We start from the raw sequence: 21367 nt of genomic DNA, 5'->3' as shown, positions 1-21367 counted from the left end.
AGCCCACAGATAACAATTACGAGGGATGTTCAAAGGTGTCATCACTGTCTAGAAAAAGAAAGGAGAAAACATCTAGATGAGATCGTAATTTGAACCCAACAGATCAGCTGCTGTTACTCTTCAGTAACCATCTCTCTTTCCTTTGGAGATTGTGTCACACATCAACAGGGCCAGTTCTACCGTAGCTGGAAAAAGAAAGGGTCGTAGGAAAGCTTCAAGTTCCAGCATGCCGAGATCTCCAGAGGGAATACACAGTAATAAAAGCACCTCATCTTTAATTATGACAGCTTTCCATTGTGCAATAAAGGTTTCATCTTCCTGGGACAGATGATGTGAAAATGGAGTCCTGATTTTAAACCTTTTCTCACTTTCTCCATCAATGAATAGAGTACTCTCACATTTAAATGTCTTAATAACTAAAAACAAAGAATGCTGTCTGAAAGCTGCTTTCTACTTGGTCGTTGTGATTGATGGTGGACGGGTGTTTTTCTATCATGCCTTAAAGAAATGTCTGTGTTGTCCCACTGTATTGTTGTGCCAATAAGTGGCGACACTACAGTTAAACTTGTCTGAACTCCACAGGTTTGATAAAAACAAAACACAAATGCGCGCTTCAAACTGTCGTATTCAGGCTGTTTACCTGCCTTTACAACTGAAACTGAACACTGCTAAATTCCCATTAAATGAAAACCAGAACATTTACATCCTCGCAATCTAGAGATGTTCAAACTTCCATCCATCCCGCTAACAGCTGTGATTTATATTTGTGGACAACACTTTAGTTCTCACTGTGTCGTTAATCAGAAACAATGTTCCCAGGCTGCTGAGTGACTTACTGAATGACAAGGCTTTTTCAGAAAAACAGTCAAAGAAGACATGGTGTGCAGTGAAAAAGAAAAAAAACACAGAAAGTTTATGAGCACACACCCCCACCGCTCTGCTTCTCCTGAGACTACCACATAATGCTCTTTGTAGATAAAAGCCTTCCTTATATAGAAACGTGTGATGGCTTGGACACACAAAGTAGACTAGAGGCACATGGCGTGATCAATAATCATTTTAGGCCAAAACGTGACGGACCAACAGTCACAGAACACCAGCGACATTGCTTGTTACATGTGACAGTGAATGCTTCTTAAAGACAAGGATGAAGACCATTTTGATCAATTCTGCACTCCACCTCAAGAAACTGAATGACAGCAACAGAAATTTGAACCAGTTATTAATTGTCCTTTTTCCACGGGGAATTCACTCCTAACCAACAGTGCATCCTGTGGAAATAGATGCAGTTTAGCAATGTCTTTTTGAAATATGCAAGAGATGTCATCTGTATGGGAGCATTTGTTGCTGTAAAACCCGTATATACCTTAAAACTTTGATGGTGACTTACCAGATGTGTAAGTACATGGAGGGATGAATGCACCCCCACACCATCAGAGATGCAAGCTTTTGGACTGAACGCTAATGACAAGCCGGGTGGTCCCTCTCCTTTTTAGTCTGGAGGATGTGGTGTCTGTGATTTCCACTTTGCCTCTGTGCATTTCAAATTAACTTTGGCCCAGAGAAGACGGCACAGTTTCTGGATCATGATCATGTGATACAGAGAACTGTGTTCACACAGTGCCACCTGAGGGCCTGAAGATATCTGCATGTGACATGGATTTTCATTTATCTGCCTTGTAAACAGAGATGTCTCCAGGTTCTCTGAATCTTTCTGTGATATTATGTGCTGTAGATGATGGATTATTCAAATTCATATTGAAGAACAGAAGTCAGAAATTGCTTCACAGTATATAAAAGCATTATTTTGCACATTGCTGAACATCTGCTCTTTATTTCTGAGAGACTCTGCCTCTCTAAGGTGCTTTTTTTTTTTTTTTTAAATAACCAATCGTGCAGCTGACTTGTTGCCAATTAACCTAATTAGTTGCAACTTGTTCTTCCAGTTGTTTCTTTTTAGTACAACTCCCTTTTCCGGCCTTTTGTTGCCTTTTTTGAGACGCATTGCTGCCATCAAGTTGAAGGCGCGCTAATATTTTTCAGGAAACAGCACGAACATTTGTGCACATTTGATATGTTTTCCTATGTTGTATTGTGAAGAAATTGTTGGTTTATGAGATTAGTAAATCATTGCATAGATTTTCTTTACATTTCCCACAGCATCCTGATTTTTTTCTTAATTTAGGTTTATGAAAATAAAGTAATTATTGTGCCTTAAACACAGTCATCATAAAAGATCTAAAGATTTACGTCATACCTCACACTTTCACCCTTGAGCAACGATGGGATGGTGCTCTGCTTCCAGCACGACAGATTTAAAATTTCACATGTGTGCCTCTGAGTGCTATTGACTAAAACCTCAAAGCCTAAAGATTTGGTTCATCTGTGGAGTGATGCCCCATGCTGCACACCCACTGAAGTGAACCGCACAACAGAGGAGAGATCACCGTCAGTGCCAAGGCAGGGGGCACTAATGTGGGCAGCAGCGACAGAGCACTTCCTTCCTTCCTCACTCCCCAGGACCTCTGCAGCACGCCACGTGTCTGTTAGATACCTGTCCATTCGGCCTTTTTCCAGCTGTGCACCAGCAGTGCCAATTGGGGGAATAAACATCCAACTGAATACAGAGGAGTCTGCCAGAGAATTCAAACAGAATACAGACCAATGTAACTATATTAATGTGTCTGTTATGAAGACTTCTCTCCCAGCAACAAAGTTAGAAGTGAACACTTTGGAACACAAGTGTTAAGACAAAAAATGTAGACTAGTTCTGACACAAAATATCAAGACGCTGATTAATCCTGCAACAATGCCAGTGGGACAATTATGAGTGAGGCTGTTAAAGGCCATCCTAACTTATTCCAAAGTGACCTAAATCTAAAGTTCCATCTCCAAGAAGTGATAGAAAAAGTCCTTGGTCTTACTTTCAGGCATGATGTGATGCATGGCTACAGACAGGAAGAAGATGGAGTCGCTGTAGTAGGCTCCAGAGCCGGCGCTGAAATGCTTCTGCATTGCTTCCACTATAGGGAAGAGTTTCTGTGTGAGCTCCACCACGTCATAAAAGGACACCTGAAGGGAAGATGAAAAGGCAGAATTAAGGCCCAATCCCAATTCTATTTTCTACCCCTTCGCCTACCCCTCGCCCCTACCCCTCGCCCCTTCAAACGGAGGGGTAGGCGAAGGGCTAAGAATGTCACCCCTTCGAATTGGGACAGCACTTCACACTCACGAACGTAATAAGTTCGCGCCGTCAGTTGTTACGTAACCAAAAGCGACAGCTTTAGCCAGAAGTAAACAAACATGACCGGTGCTGTGGTGTTCGCGCTCTCCTGGGCTATTCGGATATTTTTAGAAATATCTGCGTCGAATCGACGGAGTGCCATCAGGCGAAGGCGTCTTCGACATCTGGGAGCATTGCTGGATCTTGTTACGGTATGTAGAATTATAAATTAATACAAATAACGCGTGTGAGTGAGCAGCTGGTAGCTTCCAGAGCCGGCGTGTGAAAATGATTGTGTGTTTGTGTTTGAAAGTGCTTCTAACTGTACATTTGTGATATCGTGTAATATAGAAACAATTTGCTTGTCTCGTTGGATTTGCTGATTCATTGACTGGAGTAGTATCCTAACCTGGCTAACCTAGCTGAAAGCATAAGCTAACGTTTAGCCTTTGTTACTTTGGGAGGATGAAAGCCTGATCTTTCCATGTTTTTCTTTCCAGCAGACGGGTCGTCCTACAAATTATTGCCCATTGGACCACAACATGTACCCCAATTTTTTTGTTATCCCTTGTATAATAAATCTCTTCATACCAATATCCGTTCCAGTCGTTAATATGATGTTGATGTGATAATCATGCTCACAAACCTTTTGTCCTTAATTTATTTTATTAGGCTCACATTACAGACTGGTAAGGCAGCTTATTTTCAGAAATAACAGCTTAAAGTGTCTGCTGTAAAGTGTGTGGTGCAAATATGGACAATAAACAGTATGAATATAAACAATATGAATATAAACAATATGAATATAAACAATATGAATATAAACGGGCAACAGTGCAATCATCGAGAACGAGATGACCGGAGCAGGAACAGCGGAGGGCGCATCGGAGGTGCTGGGCTCAGTGATGTTCTGGGGGAACAAGACACGACATGACATTATAGCATGCACTTTCATCCATTGTAAAAAATTAAAAAAAGGTGTTTCAGAATGCGGTAGTGGTGGCTGTGTGTACTATAGGTGCATGGCGCATCAACTCACCGTAAAGTTTGTCTATCATGCGCTCAAACCGAGCTAAAAAGCGCTCCGTTTTCTGCTCGTGGCGCTTCTGCTCCTTCAGGCTCTCCTGTATCAGGTAATCCATTATGGGATTGGACTTCCTACTTCTTTTTGGGGATGGGGATGACTTTAGAAACAGATCTTCGTTTTCGGCGCTAAACCTGATCAGGCTCTTTGTTTGTGCTTGAGTCCCTGTGAATCAGTCACGTATATGAATACTTGTGATAATAGGTAGCGAAATGACGCTCACGTCACTCAAAAGGAACTTCTCTATGGTTAACCAACTACATTGCTTGTAAATACTCGTGTTACAATTTAAAAAATGACAACTCTTTCACAGCACCTTCACATGCATTGACCGATTACTCCATGTAAAATAGCGACTTTTCCCATGTGCGTTTATAACAGAAAATAACTACACATTGCCACCACTTTAAACTCACACAATACACCAGTTATCACAACTTAAAACGATTAAAACAGTTAAATTATGGCAAAAAAAATAGAAGAACTTACATTTGTGTGGTGCTCTCGCTTCTGCCATTTTTAAAAAGACTCGCGATCTCCCGGTAGTCGCGTTGTATTCTGGGAAATATATCATACCCCTTCAAACGGAGTCTGCCTGGCCGAACCCCTCCGTTTGAAGGGCTACAACGGAGGGGTAGGGCTAAGGGGAAGGGCTTTGGAAGAGTATTGGGACAACACTACCTCTACACGTGAACGCGCAAAACGGAGGGGAAGGGGTAAGGGGTAGGGCCAAGGGGTGAATTGGGATTGGGCCTAAGTTTGAACAAGAAGGTCAAAACTGCAGTAAAGCTGATTAGATGTCTGCTGTTTTGGTTTTTGCAATATGATTTCAATGTAACCTCACATTACTTATTATTATAAAAAATGTGATGGTCCTTGCCAACATACCCCTATCAGATCCCACCAGACTGCTACAGAAACACAAGAAGTGCACGTGTCTGGTGGGATCCCCTTAACTTCATATTTTTCCCTTCTTTCATCTGTGGCATAAAGATGTAAATCACCTTAAACATAGAAGAGTGGCATTTTAGTGACCACCGGTATACTGACATGTTTGTCTTTGTATAATCCAGTGATTGTGTTTACATTATGTACTGTTTTGCAATAAATTACGAATTAAGCTGCTATTTATGTTGAAATCTGCACAACATGCATTAAGTTCTGTACCCGCTTCACTCAGATGTGGGTTACTACTGATGACTCAGTATGCCTTCCTCATAGTGCCATCGAGCGATTCAAATTTGAATCGGGATTAGTCACATGACTGTGTAGTTAAATTCATATAATTTTTTAATCTGTTAAAAAACACTCAATACAAACGTTTTATTACTTTTCCTGCTGAGCCCCTACTTTTCAAGGTGGCATTGTGGGTAATGTGGTTGTATGCGAAGAAATGTGTCCAGACAGGTGGTTATATAACTCATATTCAGCCATTAAGTGTCCAGATGAGCAAAGACTTCAGATTAAACTTATTTCAGTGTTGTTCGCTGGGTTAGGACCCATTCTTTTTCCAATTATCAACCGATGTCAAGAAAGTTCGTAGTTAGAAACCTGCTCATTTTTTTTGCCTACAGCTGAGAACTTGTTCGCAGCGGTCAGAACTATTCAAAAAGTAGGTGCACAAACCCAACGTATCCGGCACATATTGGTAAAAAAAAAGGGTAAAGGTGGATCATTTATTACTGTAAAAATGAAGCCAATGTTAAAGAGTGATGAAGTCACGTTTTCCAGCCAGAGCTGTCAAAAAAAAGCTGTGAGAAACAACCAGCCCCTGCAGGTGCTTTTGCTCAATCAAAAGGAAAAGAAAAGGATATCCGATGGAGGAATTATTCTGAGGAAGCCCTGCTGATGTAGACAACATGTGTGTAAATATAGGTTTAATAATAGTTTTGGTAAGATGCTTTCTTGTGTCCAAGTTTCCTGCCTCGTGTTGCTTCGATGACCCGTAAATCCCATATCAGCTTGGAGGCAGCGGTTTCTGATTTGATCATGTGCAGCTCCAAGGATAACAGAAGGAGGATTTTTTTTTTTTAAATAAATGAAGCGCTGATCATCGTTAAAGCTTTAAAGCAGAAAGAAATACATATGATTTGGTTGTTCATTCAGACAATGAGCGTATGTTCGAGGCTTCAGATGAAATCTGGACAATATGGCTGTCATATTACAAACCAAGCCAAGATTATTTATTTGATGGTACACTTTCTGATGTTCATTTTAATCAGATCTGGCCCAGACTTCTGCTGCTAATGTGATGTAATAATAATAAAAAAAAATTAAATCACCACCCTGTGCAGATGATGGTGAATAAATGCAGTACCCCCTATTTTTATTTTTACATTTATTATTTTATTCTATTATTATTATATTTTTTGTTTTGTTCTTATGGCACCAAACAGACCAGGCCAAATTCCTCGTGATGTACAAATTACTTGGCAATAAAACCTTTTCTGATTCTGATTCAACATTTCTGCAAAGTTTATCATGGTTTATCATAGAAAGGCTCTTTTGAATTACTTCCAATAAACAAAAGATGGCAAAATAGCACATTTATGACAAATACTTTTGTACTTGCTTTGCCATATTAGGAAATGCAAGACAGTTTAAATTTAAATCAAACATATTCGTTTTGCAGGTTTCTAAACAGACTAAAACTAACTCACATGAGGCCATGCTTTGAAGCCCCTTGTAAAAAGGTAACAAAGCGCTTATACAGCGAGTCTTGGACATAATGTACAAAAAAAAAACAAAAAACGGAGAAAACATGGTGTATTAGTATATTTACCTGCACAAAGCAAATCTAAGCCGACTTTAAAGGCATGTTTGGTAGCTATGTTGCTTCGACTTTTTGGCGTTGTTTTCTGACAGAAAGGCAGCGCTGTGCAACGTGTCCTTTTTTTTTTTTTTTAAGCTTTTCCCGCCCTCCACTTCTGAACCAAGTATGAAAGTGGGGACAAGAACTTTAAGAATGTGCACACCAGAGTCCCAGTCAGCAGGACATAAATTTCAGAGGAACTCTGGACCGTTAGGAGCTTTTAACACTGTGCTTCCTGTGGCCCGAACACGGTGAGTCACACATGCAGAGACCAAAGCCTTGGCGACTACTTATTTAGTCCGTTCTATAAGCTGATGAGTGGTTTTTGCTTTTGCTGTGTAAATGCGCTGTAAATACTATCACTTTCCGCATTAAATAAGAAAAAAAACTCCCTGGCGTCAGTCAGCAGTGAGAATTTTAACTGGAAATCATTTCACGACTCTTTCTAAAATCTTAGCAAAAGAGGACAAACTTCAGTTTGTCGTTTGAAGGACAGTCAGCAGAAATGAGCATACCTTCTTACCATTGTGACTCTGCAGGCTGTTCACTTAAAAGGCCAAGTAGATTCTTGAATTTGCTGCTGTTGGGAGGTAATAGGGGTTAAAATGTTTGCATACTGCTGTCTTATCCTTGTGCTCCTCAAAGATTAAACCTCAAGGCTGGAAAGCACGTCAACATGCTCATAGATCAGTGCCTCCGTCAGGCTCTGGGAGTCCCAGTGTCATCTGTAACTGTGGCAGGACAAGTGTGTGTGTGTGTGTGTGTGTGTGCGCGTGTCCACATGAGAAGAGGCAGTGCGAAAGCTTGTGTCATTGATGGAGGAACGTTGATTTATGATCTCAAATCACCTTGTTTAAAAGCATTCATCTGGAAGGATGCCATGAGACTGATAAAAGCAGCGGACGCTAGTTAAATCCGGACACCATTTGAAATTACAGAGCTTTTAACTTTGATTTTAAGAAGCACCTCGCAAGAGACTATTTATTATTTGTAGAGCAGCAGGAAAAGATGATTGATCTTAATTAGGATTTTAGGCTTTTAAAGTTTCTTAAATCAGAGATGTAGTGATATTTGTTTTGGTAACTACCAAAAAGCATGTTCCTCTAATGTGCACAACCTTTGCAGGCATGAACATGCACACACGCTAATCAAACTGCTTCTTTCCAAAGTTATCATGCCCCGTGTCTGTATTGGCAAGTCATCTTTTATTGCCCACACAATTATATAATGTATTACTATTATAATTCCATCTGAGGACCATTATTACTCATCAATGCCTTGCACACCAGAGAAGAAAATCCTTGAGAGGGCCTATGGCTTAATATCACCCCCTAGTCATTCTCGCATTTGTTGCATACTCCGTGACATACTTATTGGCAATGACTGGGTCTTTAGAGTGCAGCGGTCCATGACCATGAAATGGGAATTTGTACACATGCATGCACGCACGCGCACTCACAAAATAGTCATCATGTCGATTGTATGGCAACTGATCCACTCTGGAAAGATCTGTTAATGAATTTCAGGTGTGTCGTGATTGGAAGACCACTGGTGCAGAATTTCTTATCGGACCCACAGGTGAGGATTTTCTCTGACCAATCAGCAGTTTGCAGTGTTTCCCTGTCTCTTTATAGTATCAGGTTAGTTCGCTTGGAACCTCAGCAAAGGTTGAACTTGATAAAGTATCAACTATGCAGTTCTGACTTGTATTTATATGAACACAACCTGTTACCCGTCTCAAAATAGTTAGGATACTTGTTATCAAATAGATGCCTTCTAAACAACCCAAGTATTTTGAGTCATTATGAACTGTTTTTTTAAAATCATATAACAGCCAAAACTTTGCAATGTCCCTGTTTCACAATAGTGGTTTGCATCTTAACTCAGTGTTAAAAGGGACCTTAGGGGGTCCTCTGCATCTCTTTGGTAACAAATGATCCATTTTACTTCACCAACATGTCAGACAACTCAACCTGTCCCGCACTTTACATCACACACTTCAGCTGTGCTCCTGGAGGACTACTGGAGAGTGTGACATGCAATCCAACCAGCAAGCATAAAGGTGCCAAGATACGCTAAGCTGAACAAACCTCTGATCATTCCAAGCAGGATGGGATCATCCTAAAACAACAGAGAGCTGAAACATCCACAGCAGATGTTTTACATGATGAGACATTCCTGAGGAGGGAAAAAAACAAAAAAAACACTTGGCTCTTGGGGGGAGGACTTGGAAAGGAATAAGTCATTTGTAAACATGTTTATGGCTGTGCACTGTGAGAAGCATACAAAAGAGGAGAAACTGGGCTGGACATCTGAAATGGACAAAGAGGGGACAAAATCCTCTTTTTTGGCACAAAGAAAAAGGTATGTCCCCATAAGTTATGGGCCATTTTAGCAGGCAAACACTGCCCCCATGTGTTTAAACTTTAAACAGCACCCAATGTCTTACTTCCAGAGGAGGCCTTTTGAGTTAGTATGAGGGGTCAGGATGTTTCACATAAAGAAAATATGAGCTGGAGACTGAACCTGAAGATTTCAGAAACCAGAAGAACACCCTAATCCATTCCATGACCTAACAAAGCGTAAAAAAAAAAAAAAAAAAAAAAAAAAAAAAAAGTCGGGAACTTCTCTCACAAGCTCTCGTTTTTGAAGTCCTCCGCTTTCAAAGTGGATCTTGTTCCTGTTAAGACTTTTTATTTCAACACATTTCCATTCAGACAAATGCATCAACTTCAATTTTAACATTTGCATTAAAGCAATTTAGAGCTGGCTATATTTTTCCAAAATCATTTTATTTCTTCCCGTAAACAAAGCTGTGCATGGTGAGTCGCTCAAAACTGTGTGCTCCCCTGAAAACACTGAAGTGGCATAATATGATGCACTGTAATCAAGGCTACTAAAAGGTAAAGTGACCAACAGTTTCACTGCAAGATGCACTATGTCATCTAAAGCCAATAAACTACAGATACAAAAAGGGTTTTTGTTCTCAAAACTGAGTGAGGCGAAAAGTTTGTTTGATAAAACATAATTCATTCTTACTGAATGTTTTTGTGAGCGCAGTGCAGCAAAGAATAAAAGCAAAAGCAGGTATATCAACACTGCCTTGGAGTTGTGGTCAAATCAAGAGACAGCATGACCAACTGGTTTAGCTGTTTAAATTGTCCCCTTTATTTTAAATCAGCTCTTTATGTTAAGAGCAAAGCCAGATCTGAATGTCATCCAAAGCAAAAATTTATCATGATGTAGAATAATGCACTTTTACGTAAATCTTTTGGAAGTGTAACACACATTTTCACACATGAGCACCAGAGAACTACTGGAGGACAGACAGTTAGGCCTGACTTTCCCCACTTCCTACATTCCACGAGCTCCATGCATGTTTACGACTGCTTTTGTACTGTTATCAATGCTAATTCTACTTGGAAATATCTGAAATATCATCCAGCTCGTCATAAGCTGCTGCAGTTGCAGCCAAAATCTCACAGATAAAGATTACCTGCTGCATCTGCACATAGATGAGTTGTAATGAGAGATCTGTCCAGGTGAACACTGCAACAGGTTCAGTGCTAATGTTGCCGACATTAAAAGTCTTGTGTTTTGTCCTCTGGAACGTGTCTCAGAAAACATTCAGGAATGCGGTGCATGTGTGACAGTGACCAACAGACTTCCTCACACTAAAATCATTTCAGTGGAGAAGTCTAAGCACTAAAACCCCTTTTTCTTTTTGTTTTCGAACCTTTTAAGTTCAAGAAACAAATGGTTCTCACACACGTCACAAAAAAAAAAAACTTTGTGTAGTTTTACTTTACTTTCCATGCAACTGCACCTTAAGTGGTATGAAACTCTAAAGTAATTATTTCCAATCTATCTGTCCAAGTCATTCTCATAAGCCCTGTACTTTCTTTAATGTTGTGTATTTTTTTCCCCTAGAAGCTTTTGTTTAGTTACTTCTGTTTAGATGAGATCAGTGGTTAACTGCAGGTACCTTTACATGGACAGAAATATCTGGTTTTAACCCGATTTAAGACCTTACCTTGAGTAAGACACTGCATCCCGTTATGAAATGGTGTAGCGCGATGTAATGTGTGCACGGGTTAGAATCGGACTGTGATCTGATGATGTGAATTGGAATGTGAATGAAAAAAACAATATGAATCTCATGAAAACACCCAATTGGAAAATCGTCATTTAGAATAAGGTCGATGGCTGACATACTGCTGTCCTTGAGGACAAAAACAGGGATAAGACTTACCTCATATTTAAATGTTGCCTCTTGGAGAAACTCCTGAAGCATCCTCTGGCCCAGTTCTCGACTGGCCTGGTCACTCACAAAATGAAGCACCAACACTTCTCCTTCCAGGAAATGTCCGTGTTTCGCCATCGACAACATGGCCACTCTGAATTTATCCTGCAAGCTTCGGCTCTTGTCCACCTTGGTGAACATCATCAGCGCATGGTAGCGCTGGCCACCAGCCTCAGCGTTCCCTCTCCTGGACCCTAAAACCACACCTTCCTCTGCCACATCACGCTCTTCCCCTCCTTGCTCATCTGACACAGCCAGGTGCGACATCCTGATGTCCACAGTGAGGTCCGCGTCATTTCTGTTGGTGTTGGCCTGGGTTTGTTTTATCCTCTTTGTGGTGCTGGAGAAGCTGTGCCTCTCCGAGCCAAAGTAGTAAAAAGCTACAACAGCGAGCGCAGCAGCCAGGAGAAGCACAAACTGATAGGATCTGAATGTACTGATCCTTCCCATGACTCTAGCGACCAGTCTTAAGAAGCCCATATCTCCCTTCTGATGTCATGTAAACGGGGGTGTAAGAGGGAAAACAGTCACCATTTTGTGCTGGTCATCGCTCATAAACTGCAAACATATTCCTGTAAGACAAAATCGCTTGTTTTAGTTCAAGCTCAGATACATGGAGGTGTTGGTAAAAGTTGAACAAAGTAAAGAAAAATAATAATGATTCAAGTACTTAAAATGCCGCACAGCAAGCAGCCCATTAATAAGCCAGCAGTCTGTACTCACCAGTTTAAATAAATAAGGGTAAGGAAATGTTTACAGATGCAACTTAGATGTTTTGCTACTGTCACATTTTGTCATACGTGATATATTTACTTTTGACCTTTAAAAAAAAGGATGCTAAGTCAGTTCAGAACTGATTTATGGCTGTCAATTACACTCTACACTCACTTCACATGCCATTCTGTGGATAAATCAAAATAAGTGTCACTTTTTTTAAAACTTTTGTAGAAAAAGACTGAAGGTACGTGCCTGTTTGATGTCGTTAGGCTCCAACTCCACAGCTTGTTCAGGGATTAAACTGCCCGAGAGCCATTAGTTTTGCAGTAGGTCCCCACAACACTTTATTAACTACGCAACTACGGAACTCAACACCACCGCGAGGCACCACTTAATAAAGGTAACCACACAAATACACACAGCCACAACCTGTTGACATGTCACCGACGAGGGTGCTACATTAGCGAGCCCAAATGTGGTCGCTAAACGGCAATTCGACACCGTTTTTCTTTTTTTTTTGTTAACCCAGGATCTCACCAAAGCACGGTTTGTTCGGTTAAAATCACTCGTTTCAACGTGCATGCCTATGTGGTTTAAAACCAGCATGAAGTGTGCATAATTCTGCCGTTCTGAAGTAAAAACATGCAGGAACATCAGCTGCAGAAGCTGCCAGCTAACAGCCTAGCAACACAATCCTGTGACAGTCCTAATCACACTCACTGTGAGCTTTATGTCGCCTTCATGTGCTGTCAGAATAACAACATCTGTCGTCTAAGGATAATTTCCACAGTCACAGTGTCATATGTTCATTTATATCTTCTGCATCTAGCTGTATGTATACGTTATTTGTGAAAATTAACCAAGTAAGTGAAATACTCTGTAAATATTTCTGTACAATCGTGAGGTCTATCCGCACTTTTACATGTAATGCTAATCATATATTCATCAAAGTATATTTACTTGAAAAGTTGTTATAAAATGTTATATCCCAACACATTTAACTTGTCAGGTTCGTCGAAATTCAATTTATTGGCTACAATTATCAACATTTTCCTACTTTATCACCATCTTGTATGAAGGGGACGTTTCTTTGTAAAAAAAAAAAAAAAAAATAGATTAATTATACTAGGGCTAAGAGTTTTACTCGAGAAGAATTATCCAAGTATATCTGACCCCACATGTAAATAGTAAAAAACCCAAAACATACAAAGGGACAATTCATGTTTACCTCGATGAAACCACATTTACGAGCGTAAAAACGGCTTTGAATGCAGCATCGTAGTCTCACGAGTCACGACAGTTGGCGGTCGCTCTGCAGCTGGATTGTTGCTCTCTACCAACACCGTTTCGGGAGGTCTACATAAAAAAAAAAAAATAAGCCTTCATCTATCTGCAGTAAACATGCTAGCGTTTGTATTTGCCTGATGCTTTTCAAGCTATAACCCTGGCATAGCTCGCTTTTTAAATTTCGCTTCGGGTACGTTGCTAGCGCAAGGCTAGGTGGCTTGATTTAGCAGTCGTGAAGATGAGTTCTAACACGCACGTCATCCAGGTGACGAATGTCTCCCCGAGCACAACGTCCGAACAAATGAGGACTTTGTTTGGATTCCTTGGAACCATAGAGGAGCTCAAGTTGTTTCCACCTGAGTGAGTATCCTGTACTAACCTTGGGTAAGGAGTTTTCTCTCCCGGAAAGCGCTGGTTGCGGCCTGTAGTAACGAGCAGGCCTCGCCTGCACTGCATGCTAAAACTATTGTGAATGTTTGCCCGCGTCTTTAGTCACTCCCCCCTCTCCAGCGTAAACGTAGGCGATCATTTAATGCACTTATTTGTTCTTCTCCTTGTCAATTAAAACATTTCATTTAGATTTTTTTAAGTGATTTAGCGCACATTTAAAAGTACCTCCTAAGACGCTAGCTTGTAACTGGTTCCCCAAACTGTCAACTAGATTGTTTAAAAGCAAACTTGCTTAAATTATTGAACACGTTAATAACACTACTAACCCGGGGCACGTTTCGCTAGTTGTATGTATTCTATCGTTTCTTGCCTTGTTGTTTTGAGTTGTCAAACAAAAACACAAAGGCTCAGACCCACTAATCCATCTGTAGTCCCATCATCAAGTTGTGGTTTATATGTTGACTGCTCAAGATTAAGAATGACTTGTCACGTGCAGGGTGAATAATTCCCGAGACAAGCAGAAAGTTGACACACCCTTAAAATGTGATACTGTTGTAGGAGGTGAGAAATTGTTAAAGCTGTAATTATTGACAATTGATGTCAGTTGTTGTTTTTCTGAGTCTCACAACAATCACACCTTTTTTTTTTTAATAGAAAATTTTTCACTTGGATGCAAGTGGGTTTATCAGGGTAATTGCGTCTTTCACATTTTTAAAGTCACTACTATTATTATTATTATTATTGTTTTTTAGTGACTAAGAATGCATTGCATTTCCCAGATCCCACATCAACGAGCCTCTTGTGAATGCAATACTTAAATTAGATTAGTTTCTTACTGGCTATAGTGGGACATGATTGTTCTTTGCTTCGTGTTTCCTTCTATTCACTTACACCTTGGCCACTCCACAGGTAGGACAACATTCAGGTTGTGCTCTTAAGAATAAACATGTTAGCAACAATATAACCACAATCCAAAAGCCATAACTCTTAACCATTTCAGGAGGAGAAAAAAACGGAAAAAAAAATCCACTGATAAACATTTTTCTCCTCTGATGTTATTGGACAAACGCTACAATCTGGTACATCTGATCACCTCACCTCCTGTCAAAATGTTTTGTGAACTTACTCGTCCCCGGGGACACGGTGCGAGAGTTTAAAGAGGGCATGTTGGTTTTCCACGTTTGTATTCTTTGCACAACGAATCTGTATTTTCTTCCAGTGACTCTCCCTTGCCTGTGACTTCACGTGTCTGTTTTGTAAAATTCCATGAGCCCGAGTCGGTAGGAGTGTCACAGCACCTGACGAACACCGTCTTTGTGGACAGAGCCCTGATCGTGGTCCCATTTGCTGAAGGTGGGTGTCTTTTATTCACTCGCACATCCACATGATTATCTCCAAGGGTACATCACATGTGTAGTAGTGAAAATCTGTGCCATTGTGAGGGTTTTCTTTATTGTTTTTTTTTCTTTCTTGGCTAAGCTTTTCAGTGCTTGGCATCTCTAGGCTATAGAAAAGGGAAATGTACATTTGTGTCCTTGTCTTACAATCTAGCTGTAAACTTCTCTCTCTGTTATTTGTGTTGTGGTTTTCATAGTGGACAAGTCATTTGCAGAGAGCCCCTTCCTTGCTGGCTGAAAGTGGTCCTCTGCCGCCATCAGGAGATTAGAAAAAAAAAATGGTGCCAGGCTCGCAAGCCCCATCTCTCTCTCTCTCTCTCTCTCTCTCTTGTTCTGCTGTAAAACATTAACTTTTTTTTTTTTTTGTCCCTCTGTCCAAGGCATCTTTTCTTTATTAAAGCCAATTGGCTGCACAGCTCAAATCAAATGAAGGGGTGGAGGTGAGGGTTCAGAGCTATTCCTCACATGTTCAATGGGATGCTGATGTCTTTATGTGTCGGATGAGTAGACGTGCACAAAAACCAGGGATGCCCCGAGCAGGTGGAACTGTTAGAGGCTAAGTTGCGCTGTTTTTTTTTTTCCTATTTTCTCCTTTGATTAAATCAAAGCAAACCCACCTAATCATGAGCCATTTCTGATCCTCTGTTTATATTTTAACTCCTGGCCACACCGGCCGTCAAAACGCTCCCTATGAGCTTGAGGAGTTTATTCTTAACATCCACAATAATAGCCTACATCCACAAGGGAGTGAAAACCAATAAGGGGGAACACCTTCAGTATAATAAAATGGGTTTTGTTCTTGATTTCGAGGAAATGTTTCAGGTGTTACGCACAAACGGGATCAACAGAAATGCATTTGGACTCGAAAATATGTTTTTACGGTTGGAAAACACCTAATTTGATTTCCTGCTGCAACAGAGCCGTACTGACTCCCCCGTCCACTGACATTGTTTGTCTGAAAGTGTTAAATATGCGGCACAAACTCACATGTGTTTTCAGTTGCTGGCTGATTAGGCCCACTCTTAGGTGCATGCTGGATGGTACCACGATGGGAGGTCGCCAAACACCTGGTGTAAGTGGCCCCGTGACAACTGGACGGCAACCTAGTGAGGGAGGTGGTTCCCAGTGATGCCGGACCACACGGTCCGTAGTGTGTGAGGCCTAATCGGCAGGTGAAAACACCTGTGAGGCTGTTTGGGGTCTGACTCCGCTATCTTTACGCAGATCTGTCGACCCAACATTCAAACAGAGTTAACTTTTAAAATGCTTGGCCAAGAATTCTCCGCACAACCACATTACAAAGGAAAATATAAATACTGGATCTAGACTTGGTGTTTGTAGGCTCCGTTTTGAATGGAATTCCTTCAGATTTGGTTCAAACAGATGTTCGGGACATCCCTGCACAAAGCAAGCAACATAGATGAGCCAGTCAGCTGTGCATGCTAGACTAGAATTTGAAGGTGTGTACTTTCATCTGCACAGTTGGGATCAGGGACCGCTGTGGAGATTTATTTAAAGACGTGCGCACACGCTGCGTCTGACATTTACGTGTTTGCTGTGCCAAAGACTTGTTTTTATGTAACGCTGAGCCATCTGTACTCCCGGATTTTTAGAAAGCACACGAGGTTAAAAGTAGTCTTGTGGCTCTGCTAATTGTTGCTGTTTAAATGCTTTTTAGAAATTGAGCCTCTCCACACATAACTCTGAACGAGATAAGTGAATCTCACATTTAACAGTGGTGTTTCTTTTGTTATTGTGTTTTACAGTACTTTTTCCTGGTTCAGCCAGCCCTATATACCAGGCCCTGCTGAAAATGCCACCAACAGTTTTGTCTTCTGCAGCCATATCCCGTTTCTCAAGTGTCTTTTCTGTTTGTGCGTATGAGTGAGGGTGCGCGTGTGTGTCTCTCTCTCTCTCTCTCTCTCTCCCCCCTCTCTCAAAATGTGAAAAATGTCAATAAAATAGCCTGTTTTCAGATTGCACAGCCATGGATTATCATCTCATAAGATTTCCCTCTTTGATTTTCACTGTTCGATTTTCTTCAGCTTCGGACACATTTTTCGAGATTTGATCACAGCTATTGCTGGCAGTTGCTGATGATTGTTTAGCGCAGGCTATTTCTTGCATTATTAAGTGTCTTGTGTAATATACAGCTGGTTTAAACCTAGCAGTGTTGTTGTACCTGATTAGCTGTACTTAAATTGGTTGCAAAGTTTTTTTTTTTTTTGTGGTGGGTTCATTCAAAGTAACCCCCCCAACCCAAACAAAAGAACTTAAAACGGTAAAATGACTGACCCTTTTTTTTGTTTTGTTTTTGTTTTAGTAGTGGTTATGGTAAGTGATGTTGAAATGTACCCTTGTGTCTACACCAAAATCTTGAACTTTGTTTTCTGTATCTCAATGTTTTTGTGTGCTTTATAGCGAAGCAGCCGGCGTGAGTCGATTGTTCATAAAACATCTAATGAAAGTTGAGAGCACATCCCACGGGAGAACTGGCTGTGTTTGCTAACGTTTGGTTCATGACTTAAAAAACAAGTACAGGTGATAAAATCTTGGCAGTGTTGACCACAGTGTGTATTGTGACTTTTAAGCTTATAGATGCTAATCCTACAATTATACTTTCACACAAAAGTCTCAGGGTTCAAGATTTACAGACAAGACAAAAAAAACAAACATTTTATCTTTTTATTTTTTTACTTCAGAGTAGTTAGACTAAGGTGGCTTGTCTGCAAGTCTTGTATGGGTGTTGTCGGCCGTTTTCTTGGCGCATGTGCTGAAATGTTCTTGTTTTTCTCCAGGAGTCATTCCTGATGAATCTAAAGCGATGTCGCTGCTGGCTCCAGCCAACGCTGTGGCAGGAATGATGCCCGGAGGAGGCCTTCTTCCGACTCCCAATCCTCTGCCATCCGTAAGTGTTTACTTTGCTTTATTGCTTTCAGTGTCTTTCATCTTAAACAGCCAAAAATATATTTAAAATCTGGTCAAAAATATCATAAAGCTAAAGAAAGAGCCAGAGAGTTGGCTTTAGACTGAGTCCATACTGCCAGTTTTTGACATGCAGGCAAAAATAGAGTATCTGAACAGTATCATGAGTGTAAATGTCCGGCATTTTAGATGGGAGCAACGCCATTTGGAGGTCTTGGAGCTCCCAACATGGAACAAATGGCTGCCATGGGAATTGCAGGGCATAACATGAACCCACAGGTAAGGCTGAAGAACCCCAGAGTAACGTGATGATAATACTAATGCTAATGAGAAATGGTGACGTCGTACATTCTCTCTTTTTCAGGCTCTCTCTGCTGACTTCCTGAAGCTAATGCAGTCCATGGACCCAAAGTATGAAACAGTGCTCAGTCTCAAACTTTGTGTGCAGTCCAATCAGCATAACTCCATCAACATTTTCTCTTATTGTTGAAATCTAAATGATTCGTCGCCTTTGCAGACTGAATCCATTAGTCGCTGGACTGAACTTGAATCCAGGTCTGAAGGCAGATGCCTCCAACAAGGAGATCGAAGAGGCCATGAAGAGAGTACGAGAGGCCCAGTCTCTGATTTCTGCAGCCATTGAACCTGGAAGTGAGTTCAGCGATTAAGTGCTTTTTTGCATTCAAAGTCCGATTTCCTCTGACTGGAAATAATTGTTTTAAACCGTTGTACAGGTGCAGTTGCCTGTTCTGTGTGGTGTTAAATTCAGCTGTGCGTCCCAATTCTGCTCATGAAGCTGTAAAAATATTTGTTGAGTCATGTGAGCAGCATGGTTCTACCACCTGGCTGTTGTGTAACTTTGTCTTCACTGTTAAAGGTAAGAAAGATGACAAGCGCAAACATTCCCGGTCCCGTTCACGGTCTCGGCGAAGACGGTCCAGGTCTCGCTCAAGACACAGGTGAAGAAACTTGCATGACAAACATGATAAATCGCCCGCCTGATAAATCTGAAAACGGCTACGTACATTATTTGCATGAGTGACTTAATGGGTTGTTGAAATGTGCATCTCTTTATATGAGCAGACGCTCGAAGAGCAGGTCTCGGCGTAGATCTCATTCCAGGAGCAGGAGGAGGTCCAAGAGTCCGCGGAGGAGGAGGACCCGCTCCAGGGACAGAAGCCGTCGCAGCAGATCTAGGTCAGCGGCCCCGCTGGTCTTTTATTTTTTTTATAAAGGTCACTGCTGCAGAATGTGACATTTAGTTGTTTAAATCAATACTCTGGCTTTCCCTGTTTTTTTTTTTTCTCTTGCTTGCGTCTTAAATAGGGACAGGAGGAAGGAGGAAAAATTGAAGAAAAGATCCAAGACTCCCCCTAAAAGCTACAGCAGTGCAAGAAGGTCTCGAAGCATCAATCGGTGAGGAGTGTGGCTACAGTATTTTCCTTGGCTACCGTGTGTGTTGGTGACGGCAGCAAATTTATACAAAGTCTATTTATGTTTCAGGAGGCACAAGCGAAGTCGCAGTGCTTCCCGGTCCCCCAGGAAGAAGCCCTCCAGATCTCCGTCACCCAGACGGTGAGCTTTCATGTGCTCTCTGTAGTTGCTGTTGTAGATACAATTACGGTAAGTACAATGAACAACCAACTAAAGTGAATCATTTATTCTATTGACAGCCACAAGAAGGAGAAGAAGAAGGACAAGGACCGGGAGAAGGACAGGGAGAAGGACCGGGACAGGGAGAGGAGAGAGGACAGGAGGGAAGACAGAAGGGAGGACAGGAGGGAGGACAGGGATCGTAGCAGGGATGAACGAGAGCGCTCCGCCAGCAAGAAAAAGAAGAGCAAAGACAAGGAGCGAGATCGCGACCGCAAGTCTGACAGTGAGAAAGGTGACGTGAAGGTATGTGTAGAGGCTGCAACTTTACAAGAAGCTTGAATGCAGTGAATCTTGTTTTTCTATTATTATTATTATTATTATGCAGCACTGCTTTGGTTAGATTTTGGGGTAGAGATCTGTCAGGAAATCCAAACAAAACAAAGTTCAATGTAATGTGCACTAGACCTTCTCACTCCTCATATTTCCCTGCTCCACCACATCTGATCCAAACGACTGGGTGTTCAGCCTTCTGCAGAGCTTTAAGAGCCGTCCCATTGATTTGAATCAGGTGTGTTGGAGCAGTGACGGACTGAGAACATGCAGGACCTGGGTTTGCAAACGCCCGTTAAAATGCAGCAACTCTTAAGCAGCATGAAGATGTTCCCAGAGCAGTTGTGCATTTTTTTCACTGCGCTGTTCAAACTGTCATACATCCCATCACAGGTGACGCGAGACTATGATGAGGAGGAGCAAGGTTATGACAGTGAAAAGGGCGAGGAAGAGGATGACGATGAAAGGAAGAGCGACTCCGACTCCGTCTCATCCCCCAAAGGCCAGGAAGAGATGGAAAGAGAAGTGGCTCAAATCCCCAAAAAGTCCAAACTGAACGGAGACGATCACCATCAGGAGGACATGGAGATGAGCGACTAAGAGCTCCCGGAACCGATCTACTTCCACTGTCCTTTTTATATTTTTAATATAGGCCACAATAAGTCCGTGCCTGATCACAGAGTTAAACAGATTTTGTCTTAACTGTAGACACATTGTTGAGGGAGTTGTAGATAAAGCAGTCAGACGATTTTTTTTGTAAAGACGCGAGAAAACGGACATAAAAGAATATCATTAACACGAAACCTGGTTTTAACCCGTCATTGCTGTACTTTTTTTATGATCTTGTCGAGTCTTGTTTTTGTCGCATTTTCTTGTTCCGGCTTTGTCTTCCTGACAGCAGAAGACTGAACATTTTAAGTAAAAATGTTTTTCTCTGTAAATATTGTGCTCGTCAGGATTCTGTCCTTCCCTCATCGTCGCTCACCGACCCGCACAGAACCTTTTCTTTTGTTTTTAACGGTAACGCACTGTCATGTTTCAGCTCTCCCTTTTACCTCTTTAAGTAAACATTGTAGATAGAAATGTGTTGTTGCGATGAAATGCATCGTCTGCGATAGATTTTCCAAAGGAAACAAATAAAATTGGGTAAAACTTTGGACTCGTGGCGTCACCGATGGAAACAGAGGTGAAGTTTCCAGTCTGTTTGTGTTCAACAGAAATAATAATGTTGTTCGGACAACTACTCACATTCAGCTGCTTGAAGGGACATTTTATTTTGACACCACATGAAAGCATTAAAGTC

General features: G+C 41.3%; 2 protein-coding genes across 4 annotated transcripts in view; one reads left to right on the top strand and one right to left on the bottom strand.

Moving 5' to 3' along the window:
• Positions 1–13758, bottom strand: part of xxylt1 (xyloside xylosyltransferase 1) — a 31931-nt gene extending 18173 nt beyond the window's left edge. Inside the window, exons 1-3 of one of the 2 annotated variants that reach the window (XM_075485512.1) lie at positions 13368–13758; positions 11372–11994; positions 2925–3072 (exon numbers count right to left, since the gene is read on the bottom strand). In XM_075485512.1, coding sequence (XP_075341627.1) covers positions 2925–3072; positions 11372–11902 — 679 coding nt within the window. In that variant the 5' untranslated portion in view covers positions 11903–11994; positions 13368–13758. Of the gene's footprint in view, positions 1–2924; positions 3073–11371; positions 11995–12391; positions 13288–13367 lie in introns of those variants that run through there. The other variant, XM_075485511.1, reaches the window with a different exon arrangement.
• On the top strand, positions 13407–21221 carry LOC142400538 (uncharacterized). 2 transcript variants are annotated; one of them, XM_075485509.1, is made up of 12 exons: positions 13407–13786; positions 15036–15169; positions 18012–18121; positions 18328–18417; positions 18503–18549; positions 18656–18789; positions 19016–19097; positions 19222–19335; positions 19465–19554; positions 19642–19713; positions 19812–20037; positions 20458–21221. In XM_075485509.1, exons 1-12 carry the CDS (start codon positions 13665–13667, stop codon positions 20662–20664), a joined length of 1428 nt encoding a protein of 475 aa, XP_075341624.1. In that variant the 5' UTR covers positions 13407–13664; the 3' UTR covers positions 20665–21221. The 2 variants fall into 2 exon arrangements, with proteins under 2 accessions (XP_075341624.1, XP_075341625.1); XM_075485510.1 differs by lacking the exons at positions 13407–13786; positions 15036–15169 and adding an exon at positions 15206–17754.
• Positions 21222–21367: the final 146 nt, after the last annotated feature.

Source organism: Odontesthes bonariensis, chromosome 15, assembly GCF_027942865.1.
Source record: "Odontesthes bonariensis isolate fOdoBon6 chromosome 15, fOdoBon6.hap1, whole genome shotgun sequence".
Lineage (NCBI taxonomy): Eukaryota > Metazoa > Chordata > Actinopteri > Atheriniformes > Atherinopsidae > Odontesthes > Odontesthes bonariensis.
Note: the sequence above shows the minus strand (reverse complement) of the source record. Positions and strands in the feature narration are given on the sequence as shown.